Source organism: Mycteria americana, chromosome 27, assembly GCF_035582795.1.
Source record: "Mycteria americana isolate JAX WOST 10 ecotype Jacksonville Zoo and Gardens chromosome 27, USCA_MyAme_1.0, whole genome shotgun sequence".
In the NCBI taxonomy this organism is placed as follows: domain Eukaryota; kingdom Metazoa; phylum Chordata; class Aves; order Ciconiiformes; family Ciconiidae; genus Mycteria; species Mycteria americana.
This window is the reverse complement of record NC_134391.1, coordinates 1,687,239-1,706,043: the sequence shown is the minus strand read 5'-3', so window position 1 is coordinate 1,706,043 and position 18,805 is coordinate 1,687,239. Positions and strand designations below refer to the sequence as shown.

The window sequence follows — 18,805 nt, the reverse complement described above, 5'->3', positions numbered from 1 at the left end:
GGGACATCTGTGTAAAACACCAGCAAGGCAGCAAATTAGGACCTGAGAGACAGGAAGTAGTTCCCAAGCAGGAAACTCATCCCGGCTTCTGATCCTTCTTCAGACCTCGCAGGTAATCACAGGACATGAGAGAGCAAGAGGGAATTTGAGTATCAGTTGACCTGCATAGTTTAACCTTAGACTCAGTCTGAGATTTTCGAACTTGGAATTGGAAAATTTTTTGGTTAATGTTTGGAGTTTGCTTACTTTTTTTTTCTTTTTTTCTTCCCCCCCCCCCCGCCCCCTCTTTGCTTTCAGAATTCAGAAAGGCTCGTGGCAATGCAGGTAAAATAATGTATTTACTTATATCTGTACTCAGTGGCTTGAAATCTGTGAATGCTACAGAAGCAGTGCTGAGCATGGACTGGATTGTCAGTCCACAAATGCCTTTTATTCCAGTGACATGGAGATATTTCACTTGGCAGTGAAATATTTGAAAGTTAAAGTGTAATTTATGTGTCTGAGTGCAGTCCTTCTTCACTCCAGCCTTAGAGGTCTTTCTAGACTAGTTGTAGGGAGATTTTCAGAATGAAATACAGTACAGTTTCCTTCTCTTCTTGCATATTTGCTTTAGAGGAGTGTTTATAAAGCCCCAAATATCTATTTGTTGTAGATGACATCAAGGTTGATGGGGGGACAGCCCATCCAAACTTGTCTATTGCTGTGGACAAGAAGAGTTTTACGTATAAATCGCAGGCCCCGAAAGTGACTCAAAATGAAGGGAGTTTTGATTCATCTGTCTGTGTGCTGGGCTCAGAAGGTTTCTCCTCTGGGAAGCATTACTGGGAGGTGGACGTTGAAAAAAGCAATGACTGGGACCTGGGAGTAGCCAGAAAATCTGCTCCGAGGAAAGGAATAATATCTCTGTCACCTAAAGAAGGATTCTGGGCTCTGGGCTTAAGTTTTAAAGGTTACTGGGCAAGAACTGATCCATGGACACAGTTAGCAGTGAAGAAAAATCCCAGGAAAGTCGGAGTTTACCTTAATTGTGAAGAGAAAATTTTGACTTTTTTCAGTGTTACTGACATGTCTGTGATGTTCACGTTTAAAGACTGTGCATTCTCAGAAGAAGTTTATCCATTCTTTAAAACCTCACACAAAGAATCAACCCTGAGAATTTGTTCAGTTAAAGAGGAATAATTTTTTTTAAATATGGTAATTCTGTTGTGACATGAAAGATCATATTATTTTCTTAGAAAAATTTAATGCTTAATTGCATTTTATGTATTACACATTCTTGATCACATTCTATATTATGCATAGATTAATACCTTAGCTTAAAATATTTTCCTTTCCCCCAGCCTTTTCTGTATGCGTTTTGTCCAATACTTGCAGCATGCATGCAGAAGTGAGCTGTCTCATGCCACGATTTGATAAATATGTTGATCTCAAGAACAATTTCTGTAGAGTCTTTTTTCTGAAAATAATTTTAGTCCTTCCAATGCATTTCAGTGATCATCATTCTCTGAGGTTTTGTTCTGGACTGCTGACCTGTGTACTTTGTACTTATGTACACAGCCCAACTTCACATCATGAATTCAAATACACACACCCCAACAAATGCACAGCACCCCGTAAAGGTAACCTCTCTCCATTGTTCTTCTGGATGGAATTCTCAGAATTTCGGAGGAAAAGAAAGAAAAAGTTTTAAAACAGAGTAATTTAAAACATAATCATGTGTCTACACTTCACTTGTTGGGTGGAGAACATGCCATCTGTGCTTGAAGAAGAATCTGAGAGGCAATGTAAATTGACTTAATGCAATGCTACGTCTCTCTGTCATGCTTTAAACCCTTGTGGTAGAGTAATATGCTCTTCTAGTGCATAAATGACCCTGACAGAGCTGTCTGCTCCACAAGATCTTCTGAATCCTAACCTTTTCCCAGTAAAAATGCAATTTAGTTGCCTAAACATAGACACCCATTGCTCTTTAAGATACTTTAGGGCATCCTAAAGTATACTTTAAGATACTTTAGGGCATCCATCTACATGGGGCTGGTCATACAGCACAAGGCTTGTGGGAGACGTGTGCCTTTCTGAAGTGGCAGCTGGAGATCTCCTGAGACAGAAATGACAGCAATTGCTGAAGGATCCTTGTTTCCAGGCTGGCATGGTTATTTTCTGTGAACAGTCCTTTCTTCTGTTGAATTTAAGCTTACCAGCTTTTGTCCTGTGCATCATGGAGGTGGAAGATAATTTATTCCTTCATTTTTGCATCAGTGATCTTGGGTTTATAGCTCCATTCATACAGGAGGTGTAGACCTCGGTGGAGCCTGATTCAATACACATCTTGTTTTTTAATGAGCGTCACTGGTACATTTTGAGTCAATTTTTAACCAGGGTTTGACTTGTATTATTATTACATCTCCACCATCTCTTTACACGAATGTCTCATGATACAAGTCCACGGTCTTTTCATAAGGTGAGATTCAGTCTGAGACAAAGATCTAAATGTAGTTGTCCACATATGAACCAGGTATCTATGTTTAATTATAGCTAATGGAGTTGTAAGTTGCAATTAATTTGCGTAAACATAGATGTCTAGTGCCAGTTCAGACCTGTCAATATATCTGAGACTGGCAGAGGTTACACAAGACTCATGGAAGACCCGTGTCTTTTTGGGTCCTTCTGGCACCATTTCCTGCAAATCATTTTTTAGCTGAAGTAAGTTTGTAGTTTTGTTCCTACTGAACAGAACTGAACTTTGACACATAAAATACCCATTGGACATAAACTCCAGATGACCAATGAGCAGACTGTTATCTAAGGAACACAGAATATGCTAATTCCCCCAAACCAACACACAAATCACTTGAAACCCATGGCATAACAGGCAGAGGAAAAGCAACCTGATAGCCCAGCTAGGCTGAGTCTTCATTCAACTCTCTAGTTATGAGAATGCGTCCAATTTCTTATTCTTTATCATGAATTCCATAACATGATTAAGGAGTCAGACAGCACTATAGTTTCCAAGATCCTTTCTAGAATCCTGTTTACAAGTAAGATTTACAATGGCAGCCTGCCCCTTCTCCAGCAATGTATTCTTTGTAGTGACAGGTTACAATGCTCTTCTTCCCATGACAATGTATCTTAATCCATCTCAGAAACAGCAAATACAGTGGGCCAGATTCTGGTAAAAACAAAGCTGCCTTATTCATGGAGTTACAGAGTAAATTAGCATAGACTAGATCTCTGGAGTACTCTATTCCAGTCCCCCACACAAAGAAAGACCAGATTGCTTAGGGGCTGTGCTGAAGTAGCAGCAAATCTGAGTCCTCTGAACTGCCCTTCTAGTAAGCCCCCCTGAAGTATTAGGTGATTTTGTAGGTGCTGTTGTACATCTGGCTGGCTTCCAGTGCCACATCAGAAGTGGAGAGGTCTTCATTGGTCCTGTATCATATGTCAGGCCTGAATAGGCATTTCCAGCTTTCTAGGACATCTGAAAAGCCTGTAGGCATCTATGGTTAGGCAGCTAAATTCTGCTCATGGCTAGGTGGCTAAATTCTGCTCATGCTCAACACAGTCAACTGAGAGTAGGGAGTAATTCCTGACTGGCTTTATCTACCTAAACCAAGGCATCAAATTCTTGTGTTCGAGATAACAGACAGTGCCTTATCTCATCTCAGAGAGGGACACAGCAGCCTGACATAACAGAGGGAGATAGCAGCCTCATCATAGCCTGATAAAACCAATCTTCCTCAGCTCCTTAATGCTACATGTTGATGAAGTCGGCACATAGATGTGTCCAAGGGGTCATTCAGAACAAGCAACTAGCCTAACACTATCAATTGTCCCTTGGAAAGGCCTCTCTCTATTCAGAAGCATATAAAAAAAACCCCATTCTGTCCCTCCCTGTTACATCCAGATGTTTCAGTGAAAAATATTAATGAGGTAGCTGAGTGTCGTGGTTTAACCCCAGTAGGCAGCTCAGCACCACACAGCTGCTCACTTACTCCTCCCCGGTGGCATGGGGGAGAGAACTGAAGAGTAAAAATGAGAAAACTCATGGGTTGAGATAAAGACAGTTTAATAGGTAAAGCAAAAGCTGTGCATGCAAGCAGAACAAAGTGAGGAATTCATTCACTACTTCCCATTGGCAGGTAGGTGTACAGCCATCTCCAGGAAAGTAGGGCTCCATCACATGTAACAGTAACTTGGGAAGACAAACACCATCACTCCGAATGCCCTCCCCCCCTCCCCTTTCTTCTTCTTCCTGCAGTTTTTGTTGCTGAGCATGACACCATATGGTGTGGGATGTCCCTTTGGTCAGTTGGGGGTCAGCTGCCCCAGCAGTGTTCCCTTCCAACTTCTTGTGCACCCCCACCTACTCACTGGTGGGGTGGTGTGAGAAGCAGAAAAGGCTTTGGCACTGTGTAAGCACTGCACAGCAATAACTAAAACATCTCTGTGTTATCATCAACCCTGTTTTCATCACAAATCCAAAACATAGCCCCATAGAGGCTACTATGAAGATATTTAACTCTATCCCAGCCAGAACAAGGACACTGAGTGAACAGACACTGGAAATGGAGAAGCCACAAATCATAGCTATGCACAATAGCACTGTTAACATGGGTTCCCATGACTTTGCAGACCATTTCAGCTCTGTCCATTGTCCCAATCATATGTAAGCAAACTAATGAATGACTTAATGCAGTCACCACCCACAAAATTAATCTAAACAGACCTTTCAGTGAACTTTCATGTTGACTGTGCTCAGATATTGTTTACTGTTGAGACGTGTACATTTTATCAGCTCAGGGTATAAACAAATGAGCTTGTGCAGAGAATTTCTACTTTGATTCACCTTGCAGGCATCCCTAAAGAAAACCTTCTCTCCTCTTCCTCGACAGTCTTCTTCTCTTGGTGGATATTTACTTGTGATCTTGGCTGTTCTCTACTTTCCAGAGGTTTTTTTTTTTTTACTGTTCAATGGTCCTTTCCTGTAACCATCGGGAAGGTGGCAATGACCCTTCAAACTGATTTAGTCACATACCCTAACTTGTGGGTGCTTCTCTTTTGCATTTGAATCTAGGAAAGATGGAGATACCTGATCTTAGAACATAGAACACAGAACACAGAACATAGAATGGTTTGAGTTGGAAGGGATCTTAAAGACCTCCTAGTTCCAACCCCACCTGCCATAGGCAGGGATAAAGTGATATCTGCTTAGAAAAGAAAAACGGGATATACCAAGTTGAAATCAACACTTAGAACAGCAAGGTGCTGATCTTAGCTGAGCTGCCTCTGAAGGTACTGAGCCATAGCAAATAACTTGATATTTCAAAGAAGGTAATAATAGCATCCATGGGAAACAAACAGAAATGTAACTGTTACCTCTGTGGCTAGCTAGAGGTCAGGCAGAAGCAAGCAACAGCCTTTATATCTTCTACTTTCTGCAGATGAGGAACATGAGAATTTATTTGAGATGGAAGAACTAAGCAACAAAATTTTGTATCACATCCAGTTCAAAGGCTTCCTCATGTCGTCTTTTCCCAGAAGACACCATACAGATATAAATTCCAGCATCAGAGACTTGGATGTCTTTTAGCAGTAAAGAAAAGCCCCCTCTGTTTGGTACCCATTGAAGAAGCTCTTTTTGACCCCAGTACCTTTTGTTTTGAATCTTTTTCCCAGTGCTTCCATTGTAGGAGATGATCTGTATCAGTTCTGAGGGTCTGGAAAGAAACCATTCAGTAGAAATATTTGCCAGCATGCCAGTGGCTGGCAGCCTGCAGTCCAAGAGCACATCATTTCCAACAGCTCCAACAACATATGTGGAAGTGAGAATGCTTGGAATAGCAACTGCACACAAAATATAAAATAAGACATGTCAAGCCACAGTGATCCTGAGGAATAGATGAAGCTGTACGGGGAATGAATTCATTTCATGCTTAGAAAAGTCTCAGGTTCTGGCAGTACAAACACATTACCAGAAGAGAAATGACAATGTCACCTTGTAGGGCTTTGCTTACTGTCAGGACTTGGATTCTAGTCAAAGAGACCTCAGTTGTCCCTCTCCCTTGCCAATCCAATATAAGGTTTTGTATCTTGGCCAATACCATTCTTCTTTGGAAAGTATATAACCCTTCAGGTAATTAAGTTGTTTAACTAAATTTGCGCTTCCTGACAGCTGGTTCAGGGAAAACATTTATGGGCATGCTCTTACCACAAGACTGGTACAGTATAGATAGTTAAGTACCCCGGCTTTCCTACTCCTCCATGTTAGTATCCTCATCCTATTTGCAGCTATCATCCTTAACAGGTGTGTAGCCAAGGGCAATGTAGCTCTGAATGAGCAGAGATAATTGTTCTCCCCAACCATGTCATAGCAACACACTTGCCTTAAAGCATCTAACTCTGTAAGCAGCTTCTTCGAGTGACAACTTTTCCCCCTTGAAATCCCCTCCCACTGCCAGTCCATCAGCCGTAGGCCTCTCTACCAACCCTTGCACTCCTGATGAAAGAAGAGACGCCACTGACCTGTCACTTCCAGTTCAATGGCCACCTGATCATGCCATTTTCCTGCTGTTACACTGCAAATGTACTTCCCTTTGTCAGGGACCTGGACGTTCTTCAGTTTTAGGGACAAGTTGCCTGTGCTCCACTGGCTGAGGAAGAGCTCTGTGCCGCCCCAGCTTCGCTCCTCTAGCCAGCTATCTTTGACTGCTTCATTATAGGAGATGTCCTTTGGTGTCCTGAAAGGCTGTGCAGCAACCCACTGAACCGTGATGCTCCTGGGAAAACCCGTGAGTGACAACTGGCAAGGCAGAATGACATCTTCCCCAACGAAGCTGATGATTGGGTTGCTCGGAGGAAGGATGTGGAACTGGCCTGTTTGAAGACAGCAACATTTAGAGGAGTTGTTCAAGAAGGCTGGAGAGGGCATCTGAGTCACTCAGTCTGGGGAGAGGACTTTCTTCCCTAAATGACCTCCAAAAGCTGGAGAATTCTGGGCTGCAACCCTCAGAGATGTCTGAGTTTGACAAGATAGGGACAATGAGTGGGCTCAAAAAATGGACACAAGGCATGTCTATACTGTGCAGTGCAGCTAAGCGCAGAAACCCTGAGCCTTATCCACTGAGCTATGCAGTGAGACAAGGCTGATCAGACCAAAACCAATTCAGTAGTGAGTAGCAGGTGAATGCAGCGATGACATGTAAACCTACTCTGCCAATCAGCCTTCATGGATGCCTTGTAGGCACTGAGTAGCTGGAGGTGTTTATGTCCCAGACCAGTACAAAATTAATTCTTTTTTCTAGCTGTTTTGCTCCCAGCAGTTCTGGTGTTGTTTGCCTTGTGCCTGGTCCTTCAAAGGTCCCACACTCAGGCAAGATACAGTTCGCATGAACTCAGAAAACCTTTCACTGACCTGTCACATCCAGATCCACCACAGTTTCATCATGCCAGCTCTCAGAGTCCAGGCTGCAGACGTATTCTCCTTTGTCAGCGTATGTGACGTTTTTCAGCACTAGAGACAAGTTCCCATGATTTAGTTCAACAGAAGACAGTTCTGTTCGGCCCTTATACCTCCCACCTCTTATTTCTGACTTGATTTTCCCATTACAGAAAACCTTGTGGACTAATTCTGAAGAGTGAAGCAAATTCCACTGCACTACAAAATTTCCAGTAAAATTAGCGAAGAACACGCAGGGCAAGAGAATATCTCTTCCAATTACTCCAGTAACAGGAGATCTGAAAGGCAGGCTTCTGTATGGAGCTGTCAAGACACAGAGAAAAGGTATTTATACACTTAGGAGATCAGGATTCAGTGGAAAGACAGAGATAAGCACTTTTACAGAGCGTATCAAGTCCAGTGTCATAGTCTCCAGCCCCTGAACAAGTCTGCATCCCATAAAACACCTGAAGTGGCCTTAGAGGTAGACCTTTATCTGTGGACAACTGAAATGACTCTTAGGTGTGCTCTGAACAGCACTTGAGGCTCAACTGTCTGTATTGACTAGATTTCTGTCAGCTGCCACGGGAGCCTGGACACTGCTTAAATTTATATGTAATAACTGTAGCCAAATCTCACTCTTGTTTAGGATAAAAGGAATCCTTCTTTGTCTCTGCTGATTTTATTGGATGCATCTCCGCTGATCATAAAGTGTGAAATTATAGTTAAATGTCAGATGAATCCCCACGGTATAGCTCACCCAGGTGCTGACGTCCATAAACCCCATTTGGCTCTGCCCTTCCTTAGGAACAAATTATTCCTTCAGTATATTCTTTTCCATGTGCACTCCTAAGAAGGAGATACAAGCAGTTGGGGATAACCTGGTACATACCATAGCTGCCCAACCATCCTACCTGTAATATTTTTTTTATCATATTTGTTTGATTGATTTTCAAAATCTGGTTGCATTTCACATGGGCACTCAGCCTACTGCTCCAACTAATGTTCCAGTCAACCTATTTTCCCATCCCTGTTGGAATGAAAAGAAGCATCTTGAAAGAGAACAGATCTGTCTGGAATTCACCTTATCATGGCATGGAGAGACTATCATCTTTCTTACAAGTGATGATACCCAGGCACTTACCTGTCACATCCAGTTCCACGTAGGTCTCCCTGTACCAATTGGAATAGGCAACCTTGCAGGTGTATTTCCCTTTGTCAGAGACTTGGACATTCCTAAGCTTCAAGGAGAGGTTTCCCCTCCTCACCTGGGATGTGAAAAATGCAGTTCGACCCTTGTAGCTCTTCCCTTGCCTTTCCACCTCACTTCTTCCATCGAAGAAAATAATCTCTATTCTCTTCAGAGCTCTAACAAGGATCCATTGGACAGTGAGGCTGACAGGAATGCTAGGGGCAGACATGTAGCAAGGCAGGATAGCATCTTCTCCAATGGCTTGGATGACAACATTGTTAGGGGAATGGACTGTAAACTGACCTAAGAAAAACAGATATGCACATAATATGAGTCCGTGCTGACTCTGTGTGGGAATTGGTTTTGAAAGAGAAGCATTTTTTAACAGAGCTTCCACTATTTGTGCAGTGAACACCTTAGACAAGGGGCCAGAGCATGTACTTTGTGATACACCCAGGACAGTGGCACCAGATAGATGCATGCACTTAGGTGAGATTACCTCCAAATTCAGACACCTGAGCTTGCGTCTCTGTATGTAGGGAGCTACATGTGCACTGGGAACTAGAACGGATTTCCTAAGCTTAGGCATTTAGTATCACTGGAGGCATCCTAGTAGAACCACAACATCGACATGGAGCTGCAGAAGATGATACAGGACAAATGGGAGACCTTTCAAAGAACTACATAGAGACCAGACTGGATACCTTATGCTATCTTAAGTGGCACCATATATCTATCTCCGGATAATTGAATAAGACCCCAAACGTCTATTAGTAGCGTGTTGTAAATAGTTCTTTGTTGATGAATCACAGAATCATAGAATCATAGAATACCAGGTTGGAAGGGACCTCAAGGATCATCTGGTCCAACCTTTCTTGGCAAAAGCACGGTCTAGATAAGATGGCCCAGCACCCTGTCCAGCCCAAATGAGATCTCCAATGGCATACTGCTCCTGTGAGGAGTGGCTGAGGACACTGGCTTTGTCTAGTTTGGAGAAAAAGAGGCCGAGGGGTGACGTCATTGCTCTCTACAGCATCCTGAGGAGGGGAAGTGGAGAGGGAGGTGCTGGTCTCTTCTTCCTGGTATCCAGTGACAGGATGAATGGGAATGGTTCAAATCTGCGTCAGGGGAGGTTCAGACTTGTCATTAGGAAACATTTCTTTACCAAGAGGTGGCAAAGACTGGAACAGGCTTCCTAGAGACATGGTTGATGGCCCAAGCCTGTCAGTGTTTAAGTTGCATTTGGACAATGCCCTTAATAGTATGCTGTAACTTTTGGTCTGTGCTGAAGTGGTCAGGCAGTTGGACTAGATGATCATTGTAGGTCCCTTCCAAATGGAACTACTCTACTCTACCCTACTCTACATCTATTCTATTCTATTCTATTCTACTCTATTCTATTGGATTTGTGTGGCAAGGTTTTGGTAAGCGGGGGTGCTACAGGGGTGGCTTCTGTGAGAAGCTGCTAGAAGCTTCCCCTATGTCCGATAGAGCAAATGCCAGCTGACTCCAAGACAGACCCGCCGCTGGCCAAAGCTGAGCCAAGCAGTGATGGCAGTAGTGCCTCTGTGATAACATATTTAAGAAGGGGAAAAAACTGCTGTGCAACAGCAGCTGGGAGAGAGGAGTGAGAATATGTGAGAAACAACGCTGCAGACACCAAGGTCAGTGAAGAAGGATGGGGAGGAGGTGCTCCATGCACCAGAGCAGAGATTCCCCTGAAGCCTGTGATGAAGACCATGGTGAGGCAGGCTGTCCCCCTGCAGCCCATGGAGGTCCACAGTGGAGCAGATATCCACTTGCAGCCTGTGGAGGAACCCATGCCAGAGCAGATGGATGCACCCAAAGGAGGCTATGACCTGTGCTAGAGCCCGTGCTGGAGCAGGCTCATGGCACGACCCCATGAAGAGAAGCCCACGCTGGAACAGGTTTTCTGGCAGGACTTGTGTCCCTGCGGGGGACCCACGCTGGAGCAGTACATTCCTGAAGGACTGCACCCTGTGGAACGGACCCACATTGGAGCAGTTCGTGAAGAACTGTAGCCCATGGGAAGGAGAAGTACCCACGTTGGAGAATTTCGTGGAGTGGGACCCCATGCAGGAGCAGGGGAAGAGCGTGAGGAGGAAGGAGCAGCAGAGACAACGCGTTATGAACTGACCACAACCCCCATTCCCCGTCCCCCTGCGCCACTTGGGGGGAGGAGGTGGAGAAGTCAGCAGTGAAGTTGAGCCTGGGAAGAAGAGAGGGGTAGGGGGAAGGTGTTTTAAGATTTGGTTTTATTTCTCATTACCCTACTTTGATATGATTGGTAATAAATTAAATTAATTCCTCAAGTCGAGTCTGTTTTGCCCATGACAGTAATTGGTGAGTGATCTCCCTGTCCTTATCTCAACTCATGAGCCTTTTGTTATATTTTTCCCCCACTCTGTCCTGCTGAGGAGGGGGAGTGATATAGCAGCTTTGGTGGGCACCTGGCATCTAGCCAAGGTCAACCCACCACATCCAGTCTAGTCTAGTCTAGTCTAGTCTATTCTGTTCTGTTCTGTTCTATACCTAGGCACGTATAAACATCTATACTTAGGTATTTTAACCTGGAGCAGAGTGAAATTGTGTCAAGCTTACTGCATACACTCTTCTCATTCTTACCGCAGATGCATGGGAAATCCAACATGGTCTGTGCTTATGAGCTGTGGACACCTCCCATTTGTCCATATTCGCTCAACTCCTGGATATACTAAAAGTCAGATTCAGGGCTTTTTGTTTTGATTTGGGTTTGTCTGAAAAAAGGCATCTCTCTCTCTTGGTAATTCCATGACAAATAAGTAACAATTTTTAACAAATACATAGATGTATGTGTATAAATCTATATGAATATTTCCATATGGATGCCTTACGTAGCCCAGAGCATCTCACTCAAATGGTACCAGACGTGTCCTCAAGCAAATGAATCCTACACCTAGGCGAAGATTTAGCTCAAAGGTTAAGATCCTTACCTGTAGATGCTTATATGTAAATGTCTCCACCTGACCTAATTGGTTTGGTTAAGTTAAAATTATAAACACTGGAGATCTGGAGTACAATTCAGTAGCTGTGCCACAGAAGCCTCCTGCCATTCAAGATGCCCAAGGGAATGTGAGATATCCATAGGGGGCCAGCAACAGGACGTATGGAATAACCTTGCCCTTATGAAAAGGAAGCTGGAGGCAAGTTATGATCTCCTGAGACATTTAAGGTGGCTCTAGATAACAACATCAGGAACTAAATCCGTTCTCTTTTTACTGTAAGGGGAACATACCAAGGGGAATCAGGGAACTTGGATACCTTAGATGCTTACTTGACTAAATTTAGTTGTATTCACTACAACGTGAACTGGGCATGCTTCCTTTCAGAGGACTCCCAAAGGTCTTCCTCAGGGCCTGGGTTGTATATGCCTGTCCTCTGATGATGCATGAAATTTTCTAGGCTTTCTCAAACAGAAATAGTGTCTAGGTAGGTATCTTTATCAAGTCCACCTAATCAATGCAAGTACTTCAAGTGACACATCTCACCCTATGGTAAGAAATACAGAATATGGAATGTAGTAGAATACAGTGTATGTCTTCCATATAGACTTCATCAATAAACTTACTTCTGAGTTTAATGAGGCAGGTAACTTCCCATGGAGTAAGCTATATTTTCCAGAATTTGGAAGTCTACAATTTTTGCTGTGTATATTTATATGCACCTATATGCATATTAAAAAAAAAACAAAAATCTTTCTGATTACTTGTTTTTTATAACTGTATGGCATAAATTCTGCTTACCACTAGTCTTCTGGAGTATTTGCAGAACAATCAGGATACATATCATTGTGTGCCACATGAAGAGGAAAGCCATTGCTCAGGAGTGGCAGAAGTTCAGACTCTGCACAACTGCACAATAGCCAGGCAAAGACCTCAAAGGACTTTCTAAATGAAAAGCAGAAGGTGAAAGCAGGAAGTTTAGATATTAGCTTAGCTTATTAGAAAGAACACAAAGGTAACTTCCAAAAAGGGTTATCTGAAATGTTGCAACACCAGACACCAGAAACGAGCTGTCTTTACAGGACTACTCACTATGTGTAGCAGAGCTAATTTCCAGTCAATGAGCATTAATGCTACTTGAACGATCTAAATGCCTCGGGATATGAACCCATTCAGTGAGTTAAATTACTTGCAAACGAATCTTGATGTTTCATATCTTTTCCCCTAAAGTCTTGTCCTTTTGAAAATCTTTGAATCCTTTTGAATACCTTTGCTTTTATCTGATGTCCACCAGGGAGCCTTATAAATAATTTTCCAGGGAGAGAAGGATGGGGGAAGGGAAGTGATTTGTTCAAAGTACAATGGCATTAATTCAGGACACAGTTTTATGGAACAGGATGTCTAACAAAAAGCTCAGCTCTTTCAGGCATACGTATATCACACCCATTCCTAGGGTTTATTGAGCTTCGGTAAAAGTCTGTTTTTCCATTTTAGAGAGTTCAAGAGAGTTTCAGAGTAGCAGACCAAGCATGCATGAACTAAAGAAAAGGAGGTTATAAGGTAATTAATTTTTCAAATATGCATTTTTCGAATACTCACATCATGGTGAAAAAAGAAACAGAAGAATGACAATCACTGAGAACTTTTATCTTACAAGTATTTAAATAGCTATTTATGGCATTCAGATTGCAAGATAGCAGTGAAACAGTAAGAATAAAATGGGATACGTATTCCTAATACTTACATTCCTCAAATCATTGGCAGATGGAAAAAAGCAAATTAAAAAAAAAAAAACAACCCAAACAATTATTTCAGATGCCCTGAGTCTTTTGAACAGAAAATTGTGTGTTCCCCACTCAAAGCTGTTACATGTTGCTGGTTGTGTTTACCACATCAAACATGCAGATTGGCCTCATGGCTACAAACCAGCACAGGCTGGAGAGTTTTAGTAGCTTAGGAACAGCAATAAGGTTTTCAGGCACTTCCTGGGATCAGAAGCAATGAAACCACTTTTGCATTGATATGGCCCTTCAGGAAACAGGTTCTGTGAAGACCTTGGGTGGACCTGTTTCAGACGAATGTGATGAATGCTATTATTTAAGTACTTTTTTTCTTGCCATTCACTGTAAAGAAAAGCATAATTACTCCCCATCATTGTGCATGTCTAAGAATAGGGAAGATGAATCCTCCATCGCTGGTCCCAGGTAGGCACTGGTGTCAGAAAACAACTTGTGGTTTACCTTCTCTCCAGAGTTCTGGTAAGTCCAAAACCAGCTCTGATTCCCTGATGATGATGATAAGACAACTTCTCCAAAACCAAAAACTCCCCATGGGCATTGCAAATCTTTGCCAGAGGTTGTTCTTTACACAGCTCTGCTGCTATAACAGCTTTCGAGGAGACAAAACATCTCTGCAGCTCACAAATGGGTACATATTTCTCTCCATGGTCTGCAGTTTCCAGCCATACTGATTCTCTAGCCTCATTTAAACTTAAGAATCTTCAGACAGGAAAGTTACATTAAGAGCTTGTAGCACGCATGAGATGGATCTGGCTATTTCTAGAGATTGATACTGATACCTTAACATAGTGGAGAAGCATTTTCACATCTTACTCTTGCATTATAGTGAACATTTTCCCTTTTCCAAAAAGAAAGAATTCATTCTGTGAGCATTTTTTTTAACGGTCAATATCATTGACAAAACCGGAGCAACACAACTAGGGCAGTATATTAAATAGGCATGATGCCACTAGTGTTCCCAAGGAGCAAATGTGCATAGCTATGACTTTTGGATGTTTAAAGACAACGGTTAATACAAAACATGCTCTTGGCTAGAGGAAAACCTCATTTTTTCACTTTTCTACCAAAGGTATGGCCTTTTGAGAGAAGACAACATCTCTTGCTATGTGCTATAAACTCAAAACAGTTTCAAGGCAACATTGTTATGGCAGAACAAAGGAAGGAAATTCTCCCTTGTTCTGTTTCAGATAAGACAGAACCATATAAAATTCTCATACTTGCAGACCAGAGATCTGTTCATATCTTGCTGAAAATATGATCATTGGAATTTCTTAGCTTGAAGGTTGTTTCTTACCTGGAGAGCAGGAAGGAAAACAGCCATCACAAGCTTTCCTTGGGTTCAGGAGAACTGTACTTTTGTGCTGAGAAAAAGATTGACTTTATTGCTATTTGCTCATTTTGCTTTCATACTTGCACATAGTCGTTTGCATAGTCATTTATTAACCATGGACTTGGGTAAACAGATATTACTCCAATAAAAGCAATACCTTTGTTGTCACAGCCATGACACAGGGCTACGTTCATCCCAGTTGAAATCTCAAGCTACAAGGTAACACAATTGCATCCTTTCATATGATGATCTTCCCCGGTACCTCAAGACGTGGATTAATTGCTGGGTGAACAAGTGGCTTCAAGCAGAGCAAACAATACCACACTTTGTGTGAAAGGCATGTTATGAAAGGCAAGCACAAAAATACGACTGTGAATTTGTTGGCTGGAGGGAGAACTGAACTTCATCTCCCCTGTCCAAGGTGTATGTCTTGACTGTTGAGCTACTGTCTACCTAAAAGTGTGTCATCATCATCCACTCACCCCCATCTTTTTGATGATTTTCAAATAGCAGAAGGAACTTTTCTTGGTTCTTTGAAACAAAGGGCAAAGGACACTGATAAAGGAGGACGGATTTTATATCCCCTTCTTTCTGTGCTGAAGCTACGAGCCTACTTTCCCCAGGCTTCTGCCTTTTTTACTTACTGTGAAGTGTTGTGTGGAAGAGCTAGTTGTCTTGTTTCCCTCTGGAGCTGATGGAGTAAGACAGGCATCTCCAGAGCATGATTCATCCCAGCAGGCTGAACAGGGAACTCCTGACTCAGTTTGAACACAAGGAAGAAATGCATGGCAGGTGGAGAATGCTCGGGCAAACCAGGAGGAATGAAGCAGCATTGTCTGAGCTTGCACAGATGGAATTAGGAAGGTCAGAACTCACCTGAAGTTAAAACTGGTGAAGCACAAGGTACCTTAGCAGTGAAAGGAAGACTCAGAAAGGTGTAGGATCACTGCCAAAAGGGGTGGGGCATTTTCAGGCCCTAAAAGGACCTTCAGTTCTGAGATGATCTATGCCTGACTGTGGTGTGAACCTTGTCAAAGACTGGGTGTTTTTTTTTTTTTTTTAATCCAAGTGGATTCTACTCACTGGCTTCCTTTTATCTACATGCTTATTGACATCTTCAGGAAACTCCAGGCAGTGCAGAGAGGTATGATTTCCCTTTACAGGAGCTGAGCAACTCTTCTCCAACAGTTTGCATTTGTCCCTGTGCCAAGAGTTCTTGTTTTTAAACAGCCTCTATAACCTCATTGAGGTGAGAGTCAGATGGTTCCGTAGTTTCCAATGTCCTATCCAGAGCCTTATTTGTAAACAGAAATTATATAGACAGCCCACCAGTCCTCCAGTGCATAGTCACTAAGCAAAAACTTGGCTGGCAGTTCTGCAGTTTCCTTCAGGACTTGTGTGTGACACCATGTAATTCTAGTGACTTACTGATATCTTATTTGCTCCAGTCCATTCCCAGCTGATGGAATTTTCACTGTAGTCTTAAACATCTTTTGCAAGATTATCTTGATGTTACTGCTCTTTTGGATCTCAATTATTTAATATATATTTGACCTTACAGACTTTCCACTTATTCTGATTTTCCATTTCTTTTATGATGATCTTCTCTGTGTGACATGCTCTTAATATTCCTACTGAATCAGGGACTTTTTTTAGACAAGGTTTCTTTCTGTCTGAGTTGAGGCACACACTTTATGAGAGCTTCCAAAGCAACATATCTCTTAGAGTCTCTGGGCAGCTTGTGGGCTCCTTCCTTTCTGCCCTGTACCTTTAATGATTTATTTGCTTGTTTTTTTCAAGACATGTGACTCACTTTTACATAGTTGTCTTCCTTCAAATTGAATATCTCTGTGCTGAACTTACCTGACTTGCTTTTCAACTACAACATTAAATCTAATTGTTTTGTGGTCACAACTTCAGAGCAGCTCACAGGGTAGCACTTCTCCAATTAGGTCATGTTCATCAGACATCTGCAGTGTCATTTTTTTAATGGTGGATTCTTATAACATCCATACTCACTCCAGTAACAGGGTAAACAACTCATTCAAATAGAGACACCTTGCAGACAATTGCTGAAGGGTCATAATCCAAAGCTGAATTTCCCTCTAAACAGCTTTCTAGGGTGAGTTGCTGCCTCTCCCCTTTGAGCTAGGTTGCTAAGAAGTAATCTCAATAAATTCTTTTGAGATTTTTCATCTCCACCTCTCAGATCCATCTCCTTTATATAAAGGGTAAGATCATTCAATTAACAGTGCTTTCTGCCCATAGGAATGGGTTTGTGAATCAGTTTTTAACCGGAAGATTTTTAGAGCAAATTTGCTATGGGAGTTGTTAATTGACTATTGCAGTCCACCCCTGATTTGTCCACAGAAATTCACTTTTATAAAAAAAAAAAAATTGGGAAACTGGGCTTCATAAATTAAGATAACAAACCCAGAAAAATAAAGGTTGTTTTTTTTTTTTAAGACTTTTAATCACCATCAAAATTCTTAGATTTTTTCTCCGACATCACCTTTGCTGGCAGAGAAAGTTTCAGAGAAGTTAAACCAGACTGTAACCCAGAGTCTGGATACACAAATGAGTTAGAAGTTCATAGCAAAAGTTAATGACCACCTTTTACTCACAGAGCAGGGTTTCAAGTGTCTGTGACTGAAGGTAAAGACCAAGCTTCCTTTCTCTCTAAAAAGTACTAATCTCAGTTTAAACTAGCTGTCTGTAGCCAATGAATTTCTAAGTGCTCTCTCATTCCCAACCTCCATCCTTTGGGCTGTAACAAGCATGGAAATGTGCCAATCCACAGCAAAAGTATGTTGAGAAAAGAGCTGATTTTTGGCTGCTGCCACAGCGGAGAACTGATCTCAGGAAACTGTGGCCCCCAAAGGGATGAGGAGGATCACAGGACTAGCAAGAAGATGTTAAATGATCCTTTTAATCTGCTTCATGGAAAACTGATGGAGGGGGATGATTGCCCAGTCTGCTACTCTGGAGATATCCCTGGAAACATTCCCAGGGTCCTGTCTCAGGAGACTTCAGAGAAGCAATGCATTCCACAGATCTGCAGCACCGCAGCTCCTCTGTGCACATGGTCCCAGTCATGACTTACTGTCCCTAGCCATTGTCTTCCTTCTGTTACAGCACTTCTCATGGCTGGGCTAGACCCAGATCTTTGTGTCCTGGCATGTACCACTGCACTTTTATGGCCCCATTTCCAAAACTACGCCTTTGCACCATTACCTTGCATCTGCAATCTCCCTTATCTCCAATGATCTTGTCCTCTCATCCTCTCTTAACAAACACACACTTTTCTTGTCCAGTGGCAGTTATCTGTGAAATGCAGAACACCTTGGGTCATCTGGATTAACAGAGGGAGTATTAACACTGTAAATGAGCCATTATGGATTATGCCATGACTTGAAAGGATCCAATATTTACTCTACATGCATAGAGTACAAGAGGGAGGCAATACTGCAAAGCACTACACTCCTCAAAGGCAGGTTACAAGATAACACATTCACATGTTGGTCCCCTCCCTTTGCTTTAATGTCTCTCTCCCATTTCATGGTCCGTCATTTTTCAAGGCATTGGTCACTTTGAGTAATTGACACATCCCATGGCATTGAACCAGTGCCCTGATTTTCCTTCCAGTTATTCAAGCAATTTTTATTCATGAGAGTTTTAAACTCAGCTAAAGCAGTGGGATTCAGCTACCCTCATTTTTAATGGTGGCTTCAGCTCACCGTGAATTACAGGTGATGAATTACAGGTATTTACAACTTGCAAATAAAGTAACTTAATTCTAACTGCCTGTATTGGGTTTATGCAGCAAGCTTTTGGTAGTGGGGGGTGGAGCTACAGGGGTGGCTTCTGTGAGAAGATGCCAGAAGCTGCCCCCATGTCCAGCAGAGCTAGTTCCAGCCAGCTCCTAGATGGACCCACCACTGGCCAAAGCTGAGCCCTTTAGCGACGTTGGTAGCACCTCTGTGATAACATTTAAGAAAAGTTAAAAAAAGTGCTGCGCAACAGCAGCTGGGAGAGAGAGTGAAAAAA

General features: G+C 42.4%; 1 protein-coding gene across 1 annotated transcript; it reads right to left on the bottom strand.

Moving 5' to 3' along the window:
* Nucleotides 1–3,350: 3,350 nt before the first annotated feature.
* On the bottom strand, nucleotides 3,351–11,298 carry LOC142421187 (butyrophilin-like protein 2). Its single transcript, XM_075525723.1, has 6 exons — nucleotides 11,274–11,298; nucleotides 8,580–8,930; nucleotides 7,412–7,759; nucleotides 6,523–6,873; nucleotides 5,652–5,844; nucleotides 3,351–3,429 (listed from the first exon to the last, which is right to left on the bottom strand). Exons 1-6 carry the CDS (start codon nucleotides 11,296–11,298, stop codon nucleotides 3,351–3,353), a joined length of 1,347 nt encoding a protein of 448 aa, XP_075381838.1.
* Between the last annotated feature and the right edge of the window lie 7,507 nt (nucleotides 11,299–18,805).

Bases quoted from the DNA above. Each gene is read 5' to 3' on its own strand.
- LOC142421187 (XM_075525723.1), bottom strand. From the start codon at position 11,298: ATGTTGGATTTCCCATGCATCTGCG. The intron at 7,760-8,579 runs GTAAGTGCCTGG...GTGTCTTGACAG, and splicing joins CGTGGAACTGGATGTGACAG to CTCCATACAGAAGCCTGCCT. The intron at 5,845-6,522 runs GTCAGTGGCGTC...TTTTGTGTGCAG, and splicing joins CATTGAACTGGAAGTGACAG to TTGCTATTCCAAGCATTCTC.